General features: G+C 50.4%; 1 protein-coding gene across 3 annotated transcripts in view; it reads left to right on the top strand.

Moving 5' to 3' along the window:
* The window catches only part of exd (PBX homeobox extradenticle), a 376,353-nt gene extending 350,841 nt beyond the window's left edge, over window positions 1-25,512 (top strand). For 2 of the 3 annotated variants that reach the window (XM_037413399.2, XM_037413397.2), the window contains one exon: window positions 25,167-25,512. In XM_037413399.2, the coding sequence (XP_037269296.1) occupies window positions 25,167-25,250 (84 nt within the window). In that variant the 3' untranslated portion in view covers window positions 25,251-25,512. The remainder of the gene's footprint in view (window positions 1-25,166) is intronic. The other variant, XR_012887508.1, reaches the window with a different exon arrangement.
* Window positions 25,513-25,931: the final 419 nt, after the last annotated feature.

Genomic DNA, 25,931 nt, shown 5'->3' with positions numbered 1-25,931 from the left:
CGCGTCCAGGTGCTTTATTTTTTTTTCCTCTCTCTCTCTCTCTTAAGCCTTGCCTGAGGCCCGCTTTCCCCAGCGCTCTAACGTCCGACGCCTCTTACCATGCGCCGCGCGTGCCTCATCGCCACGTATCAGGGGCGGCGCAGTGTAAAGAGCGTGTGCGTACGTGCCGCTTGTGGAGGTGTGTGGGTGGACTTGTTTGCACTCTATATAACGCATTGCTGCAGCAGAAATGGAGCGCACTCCCGTGCCGTGGCGTTTGCATTTTGCGAGCGCATCGCGGGGAACCGTCGCTTTCACTTACCGCTCACGCGTGTCTACCAAGCAAGGGGGATGCCTTCCGAGCCGAGCGGTGGCTGTTCGAAGAAAACCACTTGCTTAACGCTCGGCAGAGTGTGTGCGCTCTTGACTCGGCACACACTGTGGCGGCCTGTTGGCCATACACGGTGTCTCATCTAAGTGTGAAAGAAGTGGATAGAAAAATACGGGGATGCTTCTTTCGCAATGAGTATAGCGACCTTGTGTGCTTAAAGACCCACAGTGAAGGTGTATATGTAACACTGTTTCCTTTTCGTGCGTTCCTGTCGCTTTAGTATTAGCGCCATGTATATAACAACTGAAGACGCGCAAAACGAAGGTCGATCGGGAACCGTTGAGAAGCACGAAACCAACATACGTTGTAAAACATGTCCGGCTCTATGTTGATGCTACGCACCATTTGCGCAGTTTGCCCCCCCCCCCCCCTTTTTTTTTCGTTTGGCTGCAAACATGCGCATGTAATATATAAAAGCACTTACCCCCCCCCCCCCCCCCGTATTCATAAATGCTGACTGACTTGAACTCGACTTGAAATCGCCTTCAATGCAGTGCGTTTGAAACGCGTTTATGCTGCATTGAAGTCGATGGCAAGTCAAGTTTGTCAGTTAGCGTTTCTGAATACGGGGATTAGTGCAGACGCGATCAGATATTTAGCGCGTGCGCTGTGTGTGTGTGTGTGTGTGTGTGTGTGTGTGTGTGTGTGTGTGTGTGTGTGTGTGTGTGTGTGTGAGAGTGAGAGAAAAGGAAAAGCTGGACTCGAAATGGAATACGCACTATTCCAATAAACACGTATGCAGGTAACTGAACGCCACTCATAAGATTGATCTCGAAAAACGCGTTGCCTTGTATGTGGACCTTCTTGTCTCCTCCTGCCATGATTGCTGTTACATGATTACATAAATTAAAGTGCCCAATAATTTTGTGTCGGCTTGTTACGTTACTTGTAGAGAGCCTCTACAATTGCTTATTTCTGTCAGTGTTGAAGAGAAAAACAACGCGGGACATCGTAACTGTCTGCGTTTGTCGGGACACCTGAACATTTCAGTGCCCTGAAACGTGTGAAGATGTGCGGAGATGATGAGGAAGAAACGGGCATGCTATTGGCTTGCGCAACAGTAACGGCGAATCTTTACTAATTCAAAGCGTGTGTGCATCGAGCGTTGTATTGTGTTTCCCGTGGATCTCACTAGGGCCATTTTTTACGAAGATCTGTAGCTTGTGTTTTGGTGTCACGTCTTTTAAGGTTGTCTAAGACACGTTTATGTCCTGGCCCGCCGTATGAGCTAGGCTCTCGCGGCGTCTTCCCCTAGCGCTGTACACGGAACTGTCCTGTGTGGGAGCGTTCTTCGATTCTCATGGACAAATGGCGGTGTTAGAGCTAGGGACATCGAGGCCGTTCCGGTGGCCACCGAATCCTCCTCCTCCCTTGCTGACAATAAGGAGGGCTGACAAGCCGCCAGAACACGACGCCGGCTTGTTTCGCGGCACCAGCATGGTGCCCAACAGGGCACGCTCGACCGAAAAAGAGCCCAAGATGCGCAACAGCGGCAATAGAGGTAAAAATAAAGAACCGATTTCCCCCAACGTGTAGTCATAATCATCAAAGGGACGGCTCGTTTCTTCGCCCTCCGTCCGCCCCTTCTCCCGCTTCGCCGCCGCTCGTACGCGGTGCCATTCCGCCCCTCAGCCGAGAAAAGACAATAGCTCGCCAAAGATCTAGTGTACGCACATCGTCTTACACACAGAAAGGCGGACCTGTTGGAGGGAGAGAACAGGAATGAAAAAAAAAAAAAGCGCCAAGGGGGGGAATGGGTTCACGTACACCGCCCGCCTCGCTGTGCCTCTCCTTTTGTCCCCTCCGTAATGGTCAGCAGGGCCCGAAATTGCGGACATTCCATCAAATTTCGGCGCTGGTCAGGAGTCGCCAGTTTGGGATCGGAAGGGAAAGACAGGGTGCTTCCAGGCTGAAGCTAGGAAATAGAGGGAAGGAGGGGGGTATATGGAAGAGGGGGGGGGTGCCTGCTTTCTGATACGGCTTTCTGCGGCAGCCCTTTCTTAGCAATTGTTCCCCTTCTCTCTCATTTCTTCTCTTCGTGTCGCCATCATTCAAGAAACCGCTGCGCGGGCTGCTGCGCCGGCCGGTCGCAGCTGATTGGCCGAGGAGACAGAAGAAATGAAAGAGCAAAAGAACGGCGTCGCTTGTTACTTCGCGCAATTGAAGGAGCTGCGCTGCGAAGCAGGAACTGCTGCACCCAATGATGCACAGCGGATTCCTCTTTTACAGGGAACGTGCACGCGCCGAGGGGGAAGGCGCCACTGTGCGTGCGTTAGGTGTTGCAGGGTGCAGGGAAAAAAAAAACACGTAACAATAATATGGACACCTCGCAGGAGATTATATATCATAATCGCCCGGGGCTGATTTTGCTCCCGGTGATTTCTTCCCGCAATCCCCCAACTCCCTTCTTGTTCCCCCTTTCTAGTTCGACTAGTTTGTAAGTGTGCTGTTTATTGCTTTAGCTGTAGCAGCCTGGATACAAGGCCGAGAGGACCCGTAGCGAGTTTGTGGTGTTTTTTTTGTATTGCTTATATCTGCACCGCTCCTGAAGGCACGCGCTTCTGTGGGTTCCTCGTTCCTCTCCACTTTCGTTCCCCTTTCTATACGATCTAAATTAGGGAAGACAAAATGACTGGCCAGTGTACAGATTGCAGGAAAGAGGGAAAGCAAAGGAGAATGGAGGAGAGGACTTGCCGAAGTAAGAGACAAAGAAACTAAAGAGCGAGAAAAAGCAGGGACCGCTGTATGCTGCCGAAGGAATACGCTTTTGCCAAAAAAGCTCGCAGCTTTCGTCGCGTTCGGGAAACCGAGCGCTGGCAACAATGCGTGGGTCGCTGTCACGAGCGCTGCGAAGGAGGAAGAAGTGGGAGGCCGCTAAAAGTACGCAGCAAGCAAAGTTTCGCGAGTGTATAGAAAAATAGGTGGGCAGGAAGGACATTAATTACAAAAATGAACGAGCCTTTGCAGCGGTGTCTGGTTTGTTGCCCGCGTGTGGGGGCCAGTAATGGCGGCGGTGGCCGAAAGTATAAAAGGTCGCTCGCCCGATGCGCGCCTCTTAATTTTTTTTTTTTCGCGGGCTTCTTTTCGCCGCTCTTTCTGTGCGGAGGAATTATTATGGTTTTTTTTTCTTCGCGTCTACGTCTTCAACGTCCACGCGTTGGTCGCGGAGTCTCCGTGAGGTGTTTGTCTCGCATCGAAGCGCTCCTCATGGAAAAAGGGGGATGAAAAATAGCTCGAAATAACGAACGCCCCCCTGTAGAGCAACACTGGGGTACAGTTTCCCCGCACAGATAACTGTATACGGCGTGAAAATAGTTCGCAGTGACTGAAACAATGCGAAGCTAACAAACTAAAAAAAAAATGACAGGAGGAGAAAGTCAGAGGAGACGAGAAAGAAGGGAAAAGGAGATTCCGGCGGCAAATTTATTGTTCGAGAGATCATCGATTTGCTGGGGAGGGCTGTGTGCGAGTTTGTGTTTGTCCCACGCCACGCCTTCGGCGTTCTTGTCCACGCTTTTACCGTTTATTATTTTTATTATTGTTATTTCTCGACTTTGTGGCCGCATCGTTCCAGCTCATTCCTGCGATGGAAAAGTTTTTCCCGGCCGAACTGTAGATGCTACTGTGTTCCGAGTCTGTTAGATGCGACTGTGGGGAGAAGAAAAAAATGATGAAGAAGAAGGGGAGAAAGCATAAACCGCGTGCGAGGCACCGGTCGCTAACGGAACCTCGGGAAAACTTAATCCCGCTGAAAAGTGATCCCGGAAGTGTTGACGCTCCGCAATATGTCTTCGCGGAGGTAGAAAAGGCGAGAGTGTGTTGTCGTGTCACTATTCGCCCGATTCTTGCCTCTGTCTTTATTTCTGACACTCCCGCTGTGATATATGGTGTTTCGGTGAGGTTCGCGATTCGAGGTGCTATTATGGGCGCCTGATTAGAAGCCCTGACCTGAAACTGGGCGATGATAAGAAGCTTTCGAGAAATGTGACAAACGCGGCGTGGGGTGGAAAACCCGCTGTTCGCCACAACTCGTGTAGCGTGACAGGGAAGTGAGCTCCGGTCGGTATGAGATGAAAATTCCTTTCGTTCGAATCTCTTCTTATCTCATCGCCCGCCGTTCGTGGCCTTCCGATCCTGGAGATGTGACGCCTCTCGTATGCCACCGACAGAGCGCGAAAACTAGTGACGTTGAAATTCAGTCGTTACGACTTGTTATATGTCAACGAAGCGTGGCCTACTGTAGTCTATGTCGCCATGAACCTTGATCTGTGAAGCAGCCAACTTTGTAGATGTGTGTCTCAACTTCAGCCTCTCGCAGTTGATAACTGAACCAACACGTGCCGCACAGAGCTCTTCAAACATACTAGACTTGATATTAACCAACCACCCTGACTGTATGGCATCTAAAACATACTTGAGGGAAATAAGCGATCACAAGGTTGTTCATGCCACTTTTAACTTTGCCCCACTAGTATGTGGAACCTATCAGACAACAATTCGACTTTATGATAGGGCCAATTATGAAGCTATCAACAGCGAACTAACCCAGATGGAATTTATTAATCATTCAGTACAAGAGAGCTGGTTACTTTTCAAGGCCAAAGTACCAGAATTACGTGATAAGTATATTCTTGTATGTAGTTTCCCTGCTAATAAAAACAAACTCTTGTTCAACAAATCACTAAAGCGACTAGAAAATAAGAAACAAAGATACTTTCGAGCTGCTAAACAGAGCAACAACTCGTTGCTGTGGGATAGGTACTACTCAGCTGAAACCGAATACCTCGCGGCAATACAGAGTGCTAAGTACACGTTTTTTTCACCATGAGCTTCCCTGTATGCTAACACGAAATCCAAACCAATTTTGGCGTGTGATTAACCCTGAACACAAACATACGATAACACTTTCTAATGACAACAGTGATGTTATAAGTAATGAGGAATGTGCGAACGTTTTTAACACCGCCTTCGCAAGTGTATTTACTAATGATCATGCCAGGCCTCCAATCGTACTAAGATCAAAGTGCATTACCAGTGAGCTGCCAATGCCTGAGATGGGGTTTTTCATTGATGGCATAATATCTCGCATAGATAATCTAAAACTAACATCATCAGTTGGTTTTGACGAAATTAATTACAAGTTTTTTTACTAAATACCAAGAACATCTCGGCTGCTTTCTTATGTCTTGTTTTCCCAGCCCCTTTCTACAGGTCACTTACCCGATGACTGGAAAGTGGGAAAGGTCGTTTCCATCCATAAGTCTGGCAGTAAGCAGTCGCCATTGAATTATCGTCCAGTATCATTAACAAGTAGACCATGTAAAAATCATCGAATATGTCATTTATTCACAAAGCATGACATAAGGCTTCACATAAATGATTTTTTTAATCCTTCACAGCATGGTTTTCGCAAAGGTCTATCATGTGAAACTCAGCTAGCTAACTTCTTTCGTGATATACACTTAAACTTAGACTGTAACCTACAAACTGATGCCATCGTTTCTTTTCGCGAAAAATTTCGCGAAAGCGTTTAGTAAAGTGTCTCATAAGCTTCGATCTTCTTTTTAAACTTTCATGCTTAAACATTAATTTTTGTGTTTTTAATTGAATTGTGGCTTTTCTGAGGGAGCGCTCACAGTCAGTTTTTGTTAATGAGTGTGTTTATAACCCTTCTAGTAACCTCCGGGGTTCGCCAAGGTTCGGTTTTAGGCCCTCTATTGTCCGTAATATACATTAATGACCTACCTTTACATGTGTCATGTCATATTCGCATGTTCCCTGATGACTGCGTCATTTATCGTACTATTACTAATCCATCTGAACAGCAAGCACTTCACCATGATTAATTCTATTCAAGCATGGTGTGACCAGTGGCTCATGACACCTAACCCAACTAAATGCAAATCATTATCTTTCTCACGTCTTCAAAACTCTAACTTTTCAATACAGAGATGGTAACGTAGAAATAGACCGAGAGGAATCCTATAAGTACCTCAGTGTAACATTGCCTTATGATCTAGCGTGGGGCCTGCATGTCACTAACATAATAGCGGGAGCTAACAAATCACTCGGATTTCTAAAACGTCATTTGCGTCTTGCTCCCAGACATCTAAAACTTGTAGCCTACAAATCCACAATCAGACCTAAGCTCGAGTATGCCGCTGCCATTTGGAGCCCGTCTCAGGCTTATCTAACAAATTCACTTGATGCACTGCAGAACCGCGTCGTACGATTTATTCATTCATGCTACTCGTACCATATCAGTGTGTCATCGTTGAGGGAACAATCATCTTTATCAACTGTTGCACTTCGTCGTCGCATTGCCACTTTAGCTCTGTTCCCCAAGTTCTATTGTACAGCTCACGTGATCGGCTGGACTTTATCACCCCGCCAGCCCGCATATCTCATCGCACCTGTAATGCCTTGCAAGCCACCTGTCCGCGCTGTCACACCAAGACATTCTCTGCCTCCTTCTTTCCACGGTCATCTTCTGAATGGAACGACCCTCCCCACAGCATCGCCGCCATTACCTGCCCGACCTTATTCTTGCAAAGTGTTACACATCACGTTTCTCGCAATACCATTATGTGTAGTTTCTCTACATCCACCCCTTATGTAACACCCCCTTGAAGGGTCTTTAGTGTAATAAAATGAGATGAAATGCAATCTGTATATGTACTACTATCCCCCATTAATACTTCTCTATAACTGCAGGCTTTAAGTCGGTTGACTGTGCGTGACAGCGAATGGACGAAATAGAACAGCCCCGCAAAATAGGTTCTTCGTCTCCAAGTAACGTACAGCGCTGTTACGCTCCTCCGCAATGAGTGGGTTACTACAGGCTTGACCGTACACTTTACGCCGCTGATGGTGAGTTTAACGCGTCGCTGGCAGTGGTATCGCGGGATCGCGCGAGGGCTGCCGTGTATACAAGCGAGCAGGCGACAGACGCGAACACAGCCATCGCCGGCGCGTGGTGCCGCTCCCTTTGATGCGCATGAGCGGTGACAGGAACGCTCGTTGTGCGTTCCTCGGCGCCGTAGCTTCTTGCTCTCTGGTGTCGTCTTCGCAGCCCGGAGTGGCTCGGGGGGGGGGGGGGGGGGGTTCAGCGTAAGGTATTGTTTGCGCGCCTCCGCTGTCCGCTCAATTCTCCTCATCCGTTTGACTTATGACACCGGCTGACGCTAAGAGATCGTCCCGGACCCGCCGCATCCCTTCCCTCCTCCCCCCATTTTTAGAAGGCGCTGACACTCAAGGCGGAAAATGCTTCCTGGCGCACCCTCTCGTCCGCACAGACGCGCATAACACGTAACAACACTCGGCGCACTAAACGTAGCCACAGACTTCGGCGCTGAGTAAAAAAAAAAAAAAACACTGAAACGCTCGCGATGGAGGTACGCACACACGTCGGCAAACGCTGGCAACATAGAAGCAACAAGCGAATCTAAGCACTGTAGACCCGCGCCGCCGCCTTGAGCTCTTCCCACGAGCACCCCGGCAACTCGTTCGTTCAGGCGCCGCTTACGCGGGAGGTCCTCGAGTTGCGCGTACTCGTGTTTGTTTTTCTCGCGTCCTTTGAGTGTTCGGGCTACCGGTCGTATCGTGCTGCGAGGGTTTGAGCGTGGCCCGTTGATGGGAGATGACACTGAACGCTTCTCCTCCTGCACATCACGCGTGCCAGTGCCTAGCCAGCCATTGATGTTTGTTTGTCGTGTTCCCTAGAAAGGCCAGTTTAGAAAGGCTTTGTTGTCACGCTTACTTTGTTTGATCTGTTGTACCGACGCCGTTTAGGTGACCTGTGTGTTATCGGCCCCGTGTTCGTACTGTTAGACGCCGTGGCGAGGTGACTGACAGCGCGCGGTGATGATGTCAAACGCGTGTCCCTATCGTTCTGCCTCTGATCCAGTTACTTGGTTTCGAAGATGGGGGAAGTGTTTTTTTTTTTTACCACTAGTACTGTAGAGTCTGTGTTCTCAACCCTGGTTTTGCATCCCATAGTGTCGTATCGTGGCACGTTCTTAATCTTACGGCAGCTAGCCACAGATCCAGAGTACTCGTGCCATCCGTAACACTGTTAGGTCCACACCTGCGTACCTGATGTATGCTGCAACCCCCCCCCCCCCCCCAATCGGACTTGTCACGTTCAAAATATATAACGGTCCGCTGCTTCTGCTGTTTCGATTTCGCATTTTCCCCGCATGGATTACTCCGAGGCGCCTTGAAGATGTATCGGCTGAGTGTGAGTGTTGAGCTGAGCGGTACGCCCCGCTTCCGCAAAAGGACGCTCAAGCGAAACGCTAAATCTTCTCTGAGAACTCAAATGGCGTTTATTTCATAATCGTATGGTCAGCTGTCACACACACACACACACGCACACCCACACACATATTACGGAGCGCAATATGCACATTTCATTTCTCAATTTCACACCTGAACTCCGGCAGCCGAATGTCCATGTGATGCTGCCACGGCGAGTTGGTACTGTAACTTCAAGTTCGTAGCGCCCTCTGTATGTTGGTCTCGCGCATATTTGAGCTTAGCCTCTCACGGCATGTATGGTATTTTTGATACTGTGGTAGGTGGGTTTGTTAACACGGGTAATTTTTTTTAATGCGACTGCATTTCTTAGTCGGGCTATGTCAGGCGTCTGTCGGGATCTGTCCATCGCCCTCTGCCATAGCAACAGCTGTGGGTGGGCGCGTCCCTAGCAACCGGAGTCTCCACCATGTCACGCTTCGGCGTCGGCAGCTATCAGCAACAGCAGCGGGTGCGCCCGCTTATCCTCGCCCCTAGTAACCGGAGCCCTCACCTCCTTGACTTGAACGTGACTTGCCACCGCCTCAGTGCCAACGCCGAGCTGAGAACGCTGTTTGTTTTGTTCCTTCATAGTATTTTTTAACCGTGCACGCTAGCTACTAGAGCTGGAAACGCATACCGCGTTTCTCGCGACAGAAAAACGCCACTTGCTGCGAACGGTGCTATTGGCTGCACGCTGTAAAAAAAAAGAAAACATTATTCTTCTAACGCTGGGTTCTCACGTGCGAAACGCTGTTATGGACGCTACGCAATGCATTCGCATTTCCTCTAGATTCCCTTCGGGGAGGTGGGGCCATTTTTTTTCGCGTTATTTCCCTTGTAATGTTCAGAGCACGCTAACGAACTGTTTATTATCGAATATATGGTGTGCTGTCCTCAGTGACAATGATACGACAGGGTGGAATATGTCGATCTTTTGTTTTTGTATGTATCTCCCGAACGGTCGCTCAGAGGTAGCGTCACATTGCAGCGGGTGACCAACAGTGTACAGCTCTGCCGACGACTAGGACGGGGGATAAAATCTACCGCCGCTCTGCAATGGGTGTCTTCGGTGTGGTGGCGATATAAATGTCCGGAGCTTTGATTTACGGCTTCTTGTGCAAAAGGTGTGCTGCCTTTGAGCCTGGGTATTTTGCCGTATCTCTGTAGCGACTTTTTTCTCTTTTTTTCACGACCCTGCAACATACCACACGCTCGCGCTGCCATTGTACAGTTGCAGGCAATAGGCAGCCGAAAAATGCATGCTTAGGCCTTCGTTAAACCAGCACGCTCGAGGCATTACGAACGTCTACAATATACGTACATACAACGAATTCATAATATTTTTACCCCAGCAGAATGGCGCCACTGCGTTTATTCACGCTTCGCCTCACTCTATAGTATATGCCTTGTATTTGGAACTGCCGCAATCCACAGGGTCGCCAGGTGCCCACCTAGCCACTCCGCCGGGTTTCGAAGCGCATGCCATACAGGTAGCTGTCGAGTCTGACAGTTGAGGTAATAACTCTATCAACGCGTAGGCGTCATCATTTCGCTGCGAAGCCCACCCGAATCCCGCGGCCACTGTGAGCGCTCGTCGGAGGCGTCTGCCGAATTCCTGCTAGTGTCGGGAATCGCGTCCGGCACCTCGGCAGCAGCCTCTTAGGGGGGTGCCCTAAGAGGAGCGGCCGGGCACCCAGGAGGAGGATCGCGCGACGCGAGAAAAGCCGGCGTCGGCTCGTAAACAAAGCTGCGGCTGACGTTTACGATGCTGTGGCCATTGTGCCCGCTGCCAAGCCCTATACGGCTGGTCGATGGCCGAGCCACACAAAAGGAAGACGGAGGCTCCTCGCTCGGGTCGAAGGAGCCTTTGAGGCGCCGTCGCGAATTACGCCCCGCCATTAGCGAGGTCCTTGGGGATCGGGACGCGGCTATTCCGCCAGGGGCGAAGCGATTCGGCGGCGTCCTTAGCGAGGAGAGGTCGCCGCTTTGCCGTCGTGCGCGTTTGTCGTCTCTTCTTGTCGCGTTTTCTTTTTCGTCTGCTCGTTGCATCGTCAGGATGCAGCCGTTTTCGCTTTTGTTTCGTTTGATGCCCCCTTCGGTCATCGCCCCGCTCTGCGGACGTGCTTCCTTACATTGTTGTTGTTTTTTTTTCTTCCCGGAACCGAGCAACGTTGTCAGACCCTTTGACTTCCGTGCGTATACACTGCGATTCGAACGTGACCGTACCGCTGTGATAAGAAAAGTTTCTGAAACTTGCGGGGGGGGAAACGGTATAAGAGGCGCTCGTTGGGTTGTTTCGTACGGATGTCGGTAGGCATCTGTAACACGACGGTAGCTGGCGTGGGGGAGCTTTTCTAATATCGCGTAGAATTCTTGCGATTTTTATGCTAGGGAAAGTGGGCCTTAAAGGACGATAAGCTTCAGTATTGTGCCAATACAAGCGACCTTTTTTTTTTTCTTCGAGCAGATTGTCGAAGCGTTTTGTTTTTTGTTGTTTCCCCGCTTCGTCGCGTGATATATGGCAGCAAACGTATACAAGCACGCACTTTTCCTATTTTATTAAGGGCATAACAGACGTTAGTGCACTACGGCACAACGTTTGGGTCTCAATCATGCGTGCCTGCTACATTAATGGCCCTTTTTTTTCTCATATTTATTTAGCTGCTTGGCGGGTTTCCTTGCTTGTTTCTTTGTTACCCTACAAGCTCTGGAGAGAGTATCGCATTTAAACGGCAAATTAAGGTGTGCCCGAAGTATGACACCCAAATAAAAGTACTATACGAGCAAGTTTGCAACTTCTAGATAGGAGGCTTTTCACAGTGACAAAAATACTGGTTCCATGGCCAACTGCAGGTCTTAAGAGCGCTTGTCGCCTTCAAGAAGTTTCTTGAAGAATCAAATATTTTATCGCCCGTGTACTCAGATTTGGGTGCACGTTAAAGAACCCCAGGTGGTCAAAATTTCCGGAGCCCTCCACTACGGCGTCTCTCATAATCAAATGGTGGTTTTGGGACGTTAAACCCCACAAATCAATCAATCAATCTCATAATCATATGGTGGTTTTGGAACGTTAAACCCCACAAATCAATCAATCAATCCATCAAATATTTTATCGCCCCGCCGCGGGGGTCTAGTGGCTAAGGTGTACTCGGGTGCTGACCCGCAGGTCGCAAGATCGAATCCCGGCTGCGGTGGCTGCATTTCCGATGGATGTGGAAATGCTGTAGGCCCGTGTGCTCAGATTTGGGCGCACGTTAAAGAACCCCAGGTGGTCTAAATTTCCAGAGCCCTCCACTTTGGTGTCTCTCATGATCATATGGAGGTTTTGGGACGTTAAACCCCTCATATCAATCAAATATTTCATGGAAATATTAACCTACCGTATGCAATGTCACCTCCATGATGAAGAAAATGTGTAATATTTAGATAGGGTCTTTCATATGTGTAATCATTTGACTCATTGTGAACTGACCTTGTGAGTGGAACATATGTACCTTTTAGCCGTATGTGAACTTACCTGTGATGTTTAGCCATCGTGTGCTTTCACATAGTATGTTGCACAGTCTCGTAATTTGTGTCCTTCTTGTGTATCTTACGGCATATCTTGTCGACTATGAGAAAAGGAGTAGGTGGTGCCACCGTAATGGCACCAACCTCTCCTACTTCATTATTTTAATTAAAAATAAGGTTTAATTCGACATAGAGAGATACGAAGAAGAAAAGGCAGGGAGGCTAGTGGGAGCCTTTTTACGCTTCAGGAGGGGAAAATGGAAGAAGAACTAGAACACATTACACAAAGTACAGCTGAATTAATGTGTCAATCCAGACTTTTTCATGTATATGTTTGCTGCAATCTTAATTAGGACCTGCAAATTTTAGCGAGAACCTAGAGAACCACTACATACTATCTATGCCGGAAAGTATTTTGCTTATCTACACCGCTTGGAAGTATCCGACGGGCAGCCATTTGCAGATAGCTGCTCTCCCGAATTTATTACGAGGGAAAAAGCTTATAGTGATATTTTTGTTGGTAAACTGAAAGGATGGTTTACTTCTATATTATACAAAACAGACTGATCTTACTAATAGAGGTTCCAAAAAATATGTGAACACGACAAATTTTTTTTCGTTACTGCGAAGCTAGCCTTACGGGACAGCCATGTTTTCAATTATCATGTGCGAGCACCGCTTGCTTGTCTTATTGCATGAAGAATGCAGGCTTGGCTGTTTTAAAGCCCTGATGCACAGCAGAAAAACCGCAGCGTGCGCAGATGGAACTTAGTTTTCTCTTGAACCTTGGCCGATGGTGCGTCTGTGCTGTTGGACACGTGTGCATTGCAGAGAAGCGCATTTGCTGGTCAGATTGATTGATTGATATGTGGGGTATAATGTCCCAAAACCACTATATGATTATGAGAGACGCCGTAGTGGAGTTCTCCGGAAATTTCGACCACCTGGGGTTCATTAACGTGCGCCCAAATCTGAGCACACAGGCCTACAGCATTTTCGCCTCCACCGAAAATGCAGCAGCCGCGGCCGGGACTTCATCCCACGACCAGTGGGTTAGCAGCCGAGTACCTTACCGAGTAGACCACCGCGGCGGGCATCATTTGCAAATCAGTAAAATGCGTTCGCCTTCCCGTGGCGTGTGCATGATGTGTGCATATACACCTAAACCTACACACCGTTAACGGGCTTTGTGTTTGTGTAGCTTGTGGCGCACTCTTACGTAGTGCCTTATGTGGTCACTTTACACGTATGTACTTTCCTCATAAAGCTTTACTGACAGTATCTAACGTATATTTTTTTTTCATTTTTCAAAAGTGGTGGTGCTCTTAATTGTGACTTCGCGGCGTTTACGTGCCACCTTGTTCTGAATATCGTCGCTCGTGGGCGCGTGGCCTAGATTTTTTTTTTTTTTGCCTCAATCGTTTGCTGTCATTGAACACGCTGTTCTTATACCGCTTCTCGTATGCGCTTCAAGTTCTCTGCGATGACGCCTCCAGCCTTGTCGTCGCACATGTCCCGCCGTGATGCTCAAAGGATGGTCACTGCGAATCTGACTTTTTTTTCGGAAAAGTCTGGTCACTCCTAGCTTGTAGAAACCGTAATATGGCAGCCGAGTACGGTGAAACCGTGATGCGCGAAGAAACAAACTCCGATAAAGCCTGAGGTGCCTCGTAAAGTTTGCCAGCCCTTCCTTTGGAAGGGTCTTAGCATGGACTTTCCGGAATTTTCACCATCCAACGCTATATAACTGCATACCGCATCGTGCGGCCGATGCGCTGCGTGTGTGTGCTGCACGAAAGCAAGAGTATACAAGAAGCAGCTATACTCCGAAGGCGCCTTTGTTCTAGCTCCTCATTCATTTTTTTTTTTCGGGGTAGGGGGGGGGGGGGGTTAGCGGTGTTGTCTGCTAGGAGACGCGACAGCTAGGCGCGAGACCCCAGTTCTTGCGGCAAGCAGCGCGGAAAAAAAAAAAGCTTGACAGCGGGTCGACTCCCCCTCCCATCTTGGTGCATAGACGGCAGGCTTGATCGGCGATGACCTCCTCCAATCCCACCCGCCCCACGAAACCCGCTCCATCGCGGCGTAGCGCTGTTAGTCATCGTCCGGCCTGTGGCTCAAACGCCGGGGTCCGACCCGGATTCCACAGCTTCCTGTCGTTCTTCTTTGGTTTCCTCTTCGAGCCGCGGCATAACGAAAGAGGCGCGTCATTCTTCTGCTGCTTGCGTGAGCGGCGACGCTCGCTCCAGGGGCGTTCCTCGCGCGGCCCCCGCGAGAAGCCGTTCGGCGAGCAACGCGTATCTCACGTGTTGTTCTTGCTCCCGGCGGCCCGGGTTTTATTAGAAATTCTTGCGCGATGCTCCCGGACCGCGGCTCGTGGGGGTGACCGCTGGGCCTCGATGTCGTCTTGGCTTTTGTTGTCTTCCCTTTGTTATTGGAGGAAATGTTCCGAGAAGACTGGCGCTGGAGATGCTCTCTGATTTGTAGCGCTTTTTCGAGAAGATTTTTTTTTTACATTTATCTTTCCGCGCTGCTGACCCCTCGGCGTGGCTTCGCCCTGCACGCGTCCTGAGCCCGGTCTTCGCCGAGCGGTGTTGTGATCCTGCAGCCGAGCGAAGGACTTCAAGGCAAGAAGTGCCGTCGCTGCTCCAGTGAGCTATGGGCATTCTTTTCGGCCGCCGATCTCCTCGTTCCTATATATTCGCGCGCCGACCGCGCCATCAGCGCAAGGTCCATCCATTCCTTTGCGCCAGCCTTGGCTGCCCGAGTAGCGTGACGCGTTTTTCTTCCTTTACCTCTCCACCGCACGTGCTTTATTCTCTTTGTTCTTCTGTCTTGCGCCTCCAGCACCCGTTGCTCTCCGGTCGTTTCCGTTATTTCTTCTGGACCATCTCCGCCAAGGCATGAAGCGTGTGGAGCCCAAATTCAGGGCGCTGATGAGAGAGCTTGGATCGCGCTCTGGATGAATGTCGCCGTACTCTCGTCGCGGGCGAGCAATACTGAGCTCCTCCACCAGTGCAGCGATCGGGATCTAGGCTTATCATCACTGGCCAGCATTCGAAACAGTGCGGGGCCTCGTGTGTTCGCTACGGCGACATGCACAGTTTTTTGCCCGGAAGACTGCGCGGCCAGCTAACGATTTTGTTCTATTATTTATTTGCTTATTCTTTATTTATTTGTTTGTTTATTAACAGTGGAGCTGTTTTAGCCGAGCGTTCGTCCGTGACCCGGGAACAGAAATGGTCATTATCATGATCCGGCACGCTCGCTCTTCATCCTCCTCTTCATTTTCTGCTTGGCGCCCAGAACACGTAAGCCGGTTTCTCCGCAGTGGCGTGCAATAACTTGATCGGTGAGAGAACCAACACAGGGAGAAAAACAGATATATATATATATTGAGATGCGGGATTCCAACCCGAGTACCCTCGATCCGCAGGCGACTGTCCTATCCAGGCTCGTTAGCGAAGCAAAGCGTAGTCTTGCGTAGCGTAGCAAATGTGGTGGTGGGAAAGGGGAGCGAACGAGAGGTGGAGGAAAAAGAATAAAGCATAGCTTAGGAATACTGAGTTAGGGACAAACAGGAAGAAATTGAAGTGAACGTAGAAATAAAAGACAATAAACAGAACAGAGAAAATGAATAAATGGAAGACGATGAAAACTAAAAAGAAACAGAGAACGCCGTCCAGCTGTGTGCTTCCAGCAGGCATGACACGTGGTAGTGTGGAGCTGTTTTAATTTTTTTTATTCTTCATGCGTTCATTTGTTAAATAATTTGCGTTGTATAGCTCCGCCCTGTTTACTGACAATTCCTTGGGACGCTCTATATTCATTCGGCAACTTAGTTTATTAACATTATTACCACGGCTTAAGTTAGGCCGAAATCGGCGATTTCGTTGGCTAAGAAATGGTAAAAGCAGGCCGATCGTGTCTCTCGTATATTCGTCTATTTGGAGAATCGTTGTATTTTAATGCAGCGCCTTCGAGATCCATTATGATTTCTCCACGTTTACGTTACAATGCATATTTCGCGGAGGAACGTCTGCCCTTCCCTCGATTCCGAGTGCCGTCCCGCGGCTTCTCTAATAGCGCGAGAAGTACCGAAACCTCGCGTTTGGTGCTCTTAAGAAGGTGGCCTCACCTTTCCGCTTTGTTATTTCGCTTGACTTCCACTGCCCTCCTCCTCTCTCCCTGGTTCCCGTACGACACTATGGCAGGCAGTAGTGCTGGCCGTGCTCCTTTTTTGGGCCGCGTGAAATCCTCCTTGCTACCTCAAACCACTGTCATCTGTAACGTGTATAGTGGCCTAAAAGTTACGCAAACGTCCCACATTCTTCTTTTGTTGTCATTATGGTGAAGGTAAAGGTCACAGTAAAATGCTACCGATAAAGCAGCCGCAGCCTCTTGGACGCGCAATTCATTATACTGCGAGCAGGCGGGCGAGAGACTGCGAAAGAAGCAGCGCAATGCACCTGAAGTCTGCGACTCGTCTGATTACAATGCATCGTCCTGTTGTTCGCTCATGTTTGCGCCCGAGACTTGCCTGCGACCGATTTGCAAACAAGCCACCAAGCTCTTCGCCTCGCCCGTTTTTCAGATGACTATCGTACCGGCGAGTCAGATGATATGCCAAAGGAAGGGATTTGAAACGGAGCGATCTGGCGGGGGCTTTCCTCGCTCCGGCAGCGGCCGTCGGGCGGCGCTCGCGTTGTCCGTGAGTGCCGTCGGCGAGAAAAGAGCGACCGGTCATAAAAGATCGGAGGGTCCCATAACCGCAGCTCTGCGAAGCACGGCCATAAATAAACCATAAAACTGGACCGCGGGAGCCGAAAAACAAATGTCACCTGCACGGCAAGCGCGGCCCCACTTGAGCAGTGTGGATATCTCACCCTGTGTTGCTCCTCTTTAAAAAATATACACTTTGAAACGACAAAACGCTTAGCTGTTCTTCACGCACCTAGGAAAGGAGGCTCGCCGAGCGCCTTTGCGCTTATACGAGAGTGTCAGGAAGCTGAGGGATGGGCGGGCATCTTGGGAACGCTAAAAGCAAGCTGGTGAGTCGCACTTGGTTCATTCTGAAACCACGTACTTCTGTTTCTGAATTTGACTGCATCGGCGTTGTTCCTTGCAATTTGTAGCATGACGAGGTGAAAGTGAGTGTTGCTTGGCATGACGTCGTTTGTCTTCAGCTGACTGGATTGGAAACATTGGATGTAGGGTGGCGACGACGTTCGTGCGCGCACCGGAAATTGTCATTATCGGACATCCCATTAAACTCCACCTCATCTGTGCGTTCCGTGGCCCGTGCTAGCCTCCTTGTCTTCTTTCGTAGCAGGTCCACGTCCCTTTCGGTGAAGAGCGCGAGAGGTGTCCGTTCTCTCCCAGAGCGAGGGGCTGGCACCTCTGCGCGCCAGGAGCAGGCGCCTTTGGCGGGCCGTAAAACCGAACGGCGGCGGAAACGGTCCTATAAAAGCCCGTCTCGCGCCGTCCGAGCCAGTGCCGCGCTCTTCACGTTGTAGCAGCAAACGCGCCGGCCGCGGCCTTGCGCAACTTGTAAGTCTGTAAGGGTTGTAAAAACGGCCCTCCCTTGTGCTTGCGCTGTGCCTGCACCGCCGCAAGCCTTTGTGTGCGGTGGTTCTTAGCGCGCGCGCCCCGGTGTTTCTGGCGCTCTTGACACGAACGGCGTGGTCCCCTCCTTCGGTCCGCCTGGGCAGGCTCCTGAACGCCGTTCTGGTCGTCGCTGTGGGGAAGGCGTCGACCACCGGCGCGGCGTGTTCTGGTAGGCGCTTCCCAAGTCGTAAACCGTCGCGCGCGGGCACAGCAATGAAAAATTTGCTTGTTTTTTTGCTTCCTTCAGAAAACGAGCTCCTTTACGCCTTGCGTTCGCTCGTTCCGGGTTGCACGCTTTGTACGGCAGGGCTCCGTGAAGCAGTGTTCCCCTCCTCTTTCGACCTTCTGGCGTGGCCATCATCGATGGACGTTAAAAAGCGGGCATCGTGTTCTTCTAAGTACCGCGGCCGGGCCTTCTGGAGGGTTCGGGTGATCCTGTTCTCGGCGGTCGTTATCTTGTTGGGCGAGGAGGGGACGTGTGTGCGTTGCCGACTGCAGCGGTTTTCAGTGCGATGCGGGTTTGTTTTACGAGCCTAGCGTAAGAAGGTATTGACTCGTGTAGGCGTGAAGGTGCTCGCTCCTGCTGTTGCTGCACGGGTCTGAAGGAGTGCATTGGAAAGCTGGATGAGGCTGCACGAAACGGTACTTGTGCGTGTTTCCCATTCCTTTTGTTGTTGTTTTTCTGCTTTTTTAATGCAACGTTATTACACTGTGCACACTCAAGATTCCAGGAGCGTCAGCCCACTCTCTACAAAGTGCACATGGAGCCCTTAACTACTCTGTGAGGGCACTGTCACATCGCGTGAGCTGCTTTTGAAGTCTCGCGAAACTAAACGAAGAAGTGGCCTGCAATAGAAAGGCTCGGTGCTTTCTTGCAGAGAGCTGGATTGGTCCCAAGTCCTTACTGGTACGTACTTAGGTTGTTGCTATTTGAAAGCACAGAATGAGTGAAACGAGTCACCAGAACGCTGAATGTACGACCTTACGGAAGTCCTTTATGTAGTTTTAAATTTTGAAGCCCCGTGCCCCCTTTTTGATCATTCCTGGATCTTATACGGAGCAAATGCATGCCTCTTGACCAACTTGCGGCAATCTCATTTAGTGCCCTTAAAGAGCAGTCTTACAGCATCTCCGAATAGCCCAGAATGTGTCTCACAGAAGCCCTGGCAAGGTCTTGGCACTGCCTTCGTTGAATGAAGGGACCGTTTCATGCGGAACAACTTTCCGCGCATTCTGTGCATCTATGGTGACGTGACGCAAGAAAGCGCAGCGTGAACTGCATGCACGGTGCACGGCAACGGGAAGCTTGCTCCGGCTTGTCTCGTGAACTTGGAGTCAAAGTGAAACGGGTAAAAAGAAAAAGGAGGGGAGGGGGGGGATTCGGAAATGGAGGGGAAAGTGAACGGATCTTTCGTTTGCGCTCAAGTTATTCGGGCGTACGCAAAAGAGGGGAAGTGCTTACTTCGAAAGGGGCTCTCTAATTTCCCACGCAAACGCGAGCGAGACAGCAATAAAGGAAGAAGAAAAAAAGTCGTTTCTTAATGGGTTTGTAATGCAAACTTGGATGTTCTGCTGCACTTCCTTTAATTACGAGACAAGACACCACGGCCTCGCCGAGCCAGCTCAGCGTCGGTCCGCACTTCTTGTTCGGGCAATTTGGGCCGCCAGCAACTGCACTGTGGAGGGGGGCTTCATTCTTTTCTTTGCGCGTGTCGCGTCTGCCTCCCGCGTCTCGTTCGTCGTCGTGGGCGGCGGTTGCATGCTCGTCTTCTATGCCGCCCTTTTTCGCAACTCGGCCCCTTTTCTCTTTTAACGAGAAAATCCTTCGCTGCCGCGCGTCGCCGCTAATTTTATGGCGGCCGGACGCCGCTGAGCGCGTGTCTCTTGCCTGCTCGCCTCGCGAAAGCTGCTGAAAAGGAGAAGTTGCTCGCTGTTTTCGCCTTGTAACCGAGGATGGGGAAAGAAGAAGATGGGAGTTTGTCTTTTGTTGGTCGACAGCGCATGCTGGCGCTGATATTGGCTTCCGGAGCGAATCCGTCTGGCAGAAGAGTGGCGCGACGCGATGCTTCTGCGAGCCCCCTCGTTTTTTTCTCTTCTTCGCCCCCCGTATTCTATCGGCTTCGTCTAGCGACGACTCTCGCATAAGTGAAGTTCGCTGCCTGACTTGACGCGCGCTTGCAGCAAGACGAACATGGGCACTTGGACATCTTCTCGACTTCTACACTTTTGAGCACAAATTACGATGCTCGTGAAGGGAGGGGGAAAGTAAAAATGGCGTCAAAGGGGGGCGTGGTCGGGTGTCATTCTCCACTGTCTCGTTGTCGTGGTGGTTGGCGGGCGCGGTGGTCGGGTGGCTTGACAGGCGCCGCGGGTGGCATGTCGTTCCGACACTGCGCGTCGACGCCAAGGAGGGCCTGCATGCTGCATCGTTGCTTACGTGTCGCGTCGTCGTACACGACGAAAAACGAGCAGGTTCCCTGATAATTTCCCGCCTTTCTGGCGTCATTTGCTTTGTGCTGCTCATTTTCTCACGCTTGCAGCACCCCTCACTTCGACTCTGGACGCTTTCTCATCATGCTCTGTACTGCTCTCTCTCTCTATCTCTCTCTCTCTCTCTCTCTCTCTCTCTCTCTCTGAGCGCAGACCTCATTTTTCGTCGCTGTTAAGAAGCAGCAGTATGCGTCAGAACGATGACGTCTTGGTAGAAGTTGTATCGCTGACATATTGCGCCGGTATTTTTTTTTCTAGATTTTTGTCTAAATCCTTTTTTTTTTCAATTTTTTTTTCCTCCGTTCGAGCTAGTAATTCCCGAGTCTCGCATTTGAAGAGGGGAAGTGGGCGGTCTGCCTTCAGTGCACACCCTGCCTTGTCTGTCATTACTGCAGCCGAAGAGGCTCTTTAGCCGAGATTTCTCTTTCTGCACGATGCAGGACCGTTGATTTTTTCAGAGCTCGCGTTCTTTTCCCCGCTAGCAGCCCTGACGTATGGCTCTCCTAATGCCGACTGCGCTTCAATACTTTCTAGAAGACTGGCGCTCGGCACGCGAACGGACGAGTGAAAAGAGGAGGAAAGCGGGTTGTTTCTGTGAGGAGTCTTTTAAAAACTCGAGGCTTTGCCGAGATGATCCCGTTATGTCGTTTGTGGGGCGCGAAAACGGTCTTCTCGGGCCGCGTTATTATGTCGTTTCGGGATTTCGAAAGCGGCTGCGATGAAATTTCAGAGCGACATGTTCTCTTCGTGGCATTTTCTTTTGTCGTTCTGCGTCTCCGCTGCTTGAGAGTTATGTGCTTTGCTCTTACGGGCCCCGTCCGCTGCTGAGTTAAAGGTCCCAGATGTGCTCTACTGTGCAGCTGAATGAGTATCCCACGCTATTCTAATACTTTTTGGTTGATAAGGCTCTTCTGTGAAACTATATTTCAGAATCGGAGTAAGCTCATTGGTATTAATAAATGGTTATAATTATACACACAAGGAATATTCAAAAGGAGGTCTCGTTGTTAGAAATAAAAGTATGATCTCCTGCACATGACAAGAATTAATTATAACAATCAGTAATGACAACACGTAAATTTAACCACCGTAAAATTAACACGCAGTTTTTCTTCCTCTACTCTTTGACCATCTCTCACTCACTCTCGTGACATAAAATTACATGTATCGTCACTGTCATGTTCTTGCTCGTCTTCAGCGACAATTTCACTTGGTTCATATGTTGTGTTTGATTACATCGAAACATCTACTACTGAAATTAATAAGTCAATGAATTATGCCTTTTAAACAACCAATATTTAATCGTCATAAGTGTGCTTGGCTTTCCTCGGTGACTCTGAAGTTTCGAATTTTTTTGCCTGTGTGATCCGGGCGGCGCAGTTGAAATTTTAATCGCCGACAGTGTCAGAACATGTGGAAGTGGTAATTTTAAAGCGATGATATGGAGATTTCTCCTACTCGGAATACTACCCTAACACAAGGCATGCCAGAGAGACCCTCTGGGACCACTACCTAAAGTTGTTTGCCTGGTGATTAAGGAGCTCTTGTGTTTTATCCGCGTGCTCTCTCTCCAAGTAATTCTTTGTGCAGAGTCAGGACACTCTCTACGTGGTTATGGATAAACTGGTGAGGCTTTCTGACTTGTTGGCGCATTTTGTTTTTGTTTTTCGCTTTTCTGCGCTTGCGTTCGCTGTATCGAGCAATGTACGCTATATTTGTATTTTTTTCTATTCAGTGTCGCGGGGTCTTATATTCTGAAGTAGAATGTGTAATCATAGTGCACTCGCTCGTTGAACGCAATGCTTACGAAGTTCGTCTATGCGGCAGCCGCTGGGGGTAGCTTTTACTTCTTGTTCCTTTACCTTCGGGTTTGGAATGACGCACTACGTATCCTAAACTTTGCATTAACACAACTCCCTTTTTTCCGATAAAGTGACAGGCGACGCGCTCTTTTTTTTTTTTTTCTGCTCTGCGAACACCTGGCATTTGATTGGCCGAGCATTGCGTCTACTTTTGAGGCATGTGCTCAAATCCGTAGTATGCGCGGTGCACCGACGTACCTGCGATGCTTCGTCGCAGTACACGCGCATCCATATTTGCTAAGACCCGTGGCTGCCATTTGACCACTTTGCCAGCGGCGAGGACGCCCTTTTTACCTTCGATGTGCCGGCCTATTCCTTCCTGGCCCCCACCGGAAGCGTGTACGTGGAGCGGACAGCGGAACAGGGGGTCATGATGCTGTTTGGCATTGCCTTGAGGGCACGGCTTTTTCACTTCCGGTGAGGGACATGGGCGAGGGAAGCCTGCCGTCCCAGACCTACCGTTATCACCCTCGGAGTACTAAGGCCCAGCGCAGCACTGTGCTCCATCTCGTCAGAATTGCATGCAGCGCGTTGAACTGCGTCAGCGGGTCGTTGCGTACGCCACTCGCGTCATGGTGGCACACGGGAAGAAGTACGTGAGCACCTCGGATTTGGCTAGCGCCGGCTGTGGACATGGATATGTAGCACTGCGTTGCCGTCTATTCGGCCTATCATAAGAGATGTTGAAATTGCTCGCCAGCATTGCTAGCTTGGTGTGCACTTATTTTCTCGCTGGCTGTTTCTAGGCCCACTTCTTTGGTAGTCTGCATGACGTTCGCTGGAGGAAAGGGCAAAAGAAACAAAAAATGTGACAACCGTAGCCGTGAGAATGTGCACTACTCGTTTGTAAGTGTGTCGAGTATAATTAGAACATGCCTAAATCTCACGTGTCATCCTTAGGAGTTATGGTGGTACGCATTACCCGAGCGGTATCTGAATCAAGGGTTTTTACTTAACATTCATTAAACTTTATTGCTCGTGTCTACAAAGTTTCATGTGCCGTTTGAGCTGGTAGACAGTGCAGTTATCGTGGCCGCTCGCCGCCTCATATACGGCATCGCGGCGGAAACTGTGCTGGCTGAAATAGGAAAAGTACGCCGGTGGTGTCAGCCTTTTTGTGCTACGTAAGCACCGGCGCTCTGCACTGAGATTCCCTGGGCAGTCTTCTCCTAGCATTTGTGAAGTCCTACCGATGCTTTGTATGTGTTGCTGTCTTCCTAAGCGTTAGCTCATTCGCTAGCTACTGTACGAGCACCTCAGCGATCAGCTAGGCTAAATTCAAATCCTTACCATTTATTTCTATTAATCTGTTGCTCCACTCATTCTCGACTGTGCTGCACGGAATTTGCGCGTACGAGTGTGTTAGCACCGACACCCCCGCCATAGGCCGGTTTGGAAATGAGGCTGGTCGGCGCAGTACTTACTGCGCGATACGACAGCGGGGTTCGGAGGTGAGGTGACAGAAGGAGGGACAGCAGTAGGCTAGGCCATTCTTCGCCGCAGTTCCTTGCCCCCCCTCTCCCGTCACCTCTGTCCGCTGTGGCCAACGACGACTACACGGCGCTGGGAAGACGAGGAAAGGAGGCGCGTAGGGAGATTTGGGGAAGAGGGGAGAGCCCGTGGCTTATCTCGGGAGTCCAACATCGCTCTGCGCGAAACTGCAGGGAAAAGAGGAAGCGAGTGGCACCCCGAAAAGAGCGGTGCCGCCTGGACCCACGCCATCTGGCCGCTTGATAACGCCTGCTGCCTACCGCCGCCCTAAGGTAATGGCGCTCCTCTCTCGGCGCGGCACTCCTGGCCGGGGCCTGATACGAAGCGTGGCGCCGCCGACTTTGGAGAGGGAGGGTTCTCGAAGGATGGGATGTAGCCAAGGCCCGAGCGATGTGCCGTCTTATATGAAGGGCGCACGGGGAGGGAGGGAGGTCCGCGGTGTCGGCGACAGGACTCCGCGGCCGTCGTCGAGGGGACCTCTGCGGGGATTTATGGGCGCTGCGCCCCCGGCGTATCGAAAACGGCTTCTGCCGGACGACGGCGTGCTTCTTCCTGCCACCCTCCTCTAAGCTCGCGCTTCCTTAGCTGGAATCCGGCAGACCGTGGTGGACGACCGTATACGAAGCCTGGGAGCGCTTTTCTCGCGCTCGTCTTAACCTACAACTGCTATCTGCGTCTATTGGCAGCGCCACTTGGGCCCGTAATTTCTCGTGTGCAGCCGCGGTCACAGCCCCGCGCGCACACCGTACCTTCACTTCTGAATGCACTGGGGTACTTTTTTTTTGTATGTACGTTTGTCTTGAAGTGCATGTTAAGAGCACACGTCGTTATTGTTCCTTAACAGTGACCGACCACGAATGTTTCGTACTTGTTCAACCGTGTAGGAGACTGTTCATCGCTATAGAGCGTTCCGATGCCGTCGCAGTGGCTGGGTTCGAATATGGTGCTTCGAACTTAAGCATTGTTGTTAAACACATTTGCGCCTGTGGGGATAACACTGCCGCAGCAAGCACAGGGCCGCGGTTTCATTGGAGAAACATGGAATAGGCCTTCGGCGTGCGACAGGCGTAGTTATGATGATGATGAGGAGAAAGCTGACCTTGCTAATTGACGTAGGATTTTTGCTTTCGAAGGTACCGAGAACGCTAGCGCAGGTTGTGAACTTGGTGATTGATGATTGATTTGGTAATATTGCATGGCAAAGCGCAGAACGATTTGACTCGTGGTTTGAACTTTCAGAGGGATGAGTGGCTCAGTGTTTATACAGTGCATAAAGATACACAGATGTTTCAAGATAGCGACGTGCAATCCCGTTTGCGAGCACATTCGGGTAGCCTCTGAGCGAGCAGGTATTCGGATTCTCGGGGTTCTACCAGCCATGCTTTGGGAATCCTGTGGCATGGTAGGAAACTGTGACTGTGTGCGTTTTGGGGGGCTTTCGTTATAGAGGCGTGCCTATACTGACCCTTGCCTTGCGTTGAACAAGCTATGTGTCTGCGTAGCCCTAATTGTGGTGCATTCTTGTTTTTGTCTTTTTGCAGCTTCCCCACGGGGTGCGCGCCATGGCCTACAGTCCGCCGCCACACCACAGCGACAGCTCCACGCCGCTCAGTCCCCCCATGTGAGAGGAGCCTCCCGTCCTTCTTCCATCCCACCCACTCTCACCGGTCGTCTTCGTCGTCGCGAAAGGAAAACAAAAACTACGAAACCGTTCTTCATCTCTCGTTGTGCGCCATCCTCGAGCGCGCGCGCGCCCTTCTCATCATTATCCGTCTCTGGAGTGACACGGCGACCTGCCATGGCTTCGCTACGAAGACGCTGATCATATATATAGGGCACGACGAAACATTACGAGAAAAGAGAGAGAGAGAGGCAAAAAAAAAAGACGATTCCGCTGAATGGACTTTCGGGTGAGGGGCGTTTCGGCCGGACTGTCGTAGTGGTAGTGCTCTATACGTGCGGGGTGGAGTGAAGGTGACGTGGCATCTGGCTCTTGCCGAGCCCGGTGAGTGGACCACCGCGCGGTGGAGACGTGTCCGCGTAGCGTGGCCGCCTTCCAGGACGACTGAGGGGACACACTTCTTTCGCCCTGACGTGCATGTGTCGTATAGATTTCGCTGGGCTTGGCTCAACGTGATCGGTATAGTGTACATATTGAACGGACGTGTACGATTAGGCGTTAAGAGTGATTGGAGATTTACGGCATTTTGCGAGGCGAATGAGGTATACATCGGGATGATCCGTGTAAAACGTGACGCGGTCTACGAGTCGGTGCAACTGCGGCGGAAACACCGTCTTCCTTGCGT

The sequence above is a fragment of the Rhipicephalus microplus genome, chromosome X (genome assembly GCF_043290135.1).
Source record: "Rhipicephalus microplus isolate Deutch F79 chromosome X, USDA_Rmic, whole genome shotgun sequence".
In the NCBI taxonomy this organism is placed as follows: domain Eukaryota; kingdom Metazoa; phylum Arthropoda; class Arachnida; order Ixodida; family Ixodidae; genus Rhipicephalus; species Rhipicephalus microplus.
Note: the sequence above shows the minus strand (reverse complement) of the source record. Positions and strands in the feature narration are given on the sequence as shown.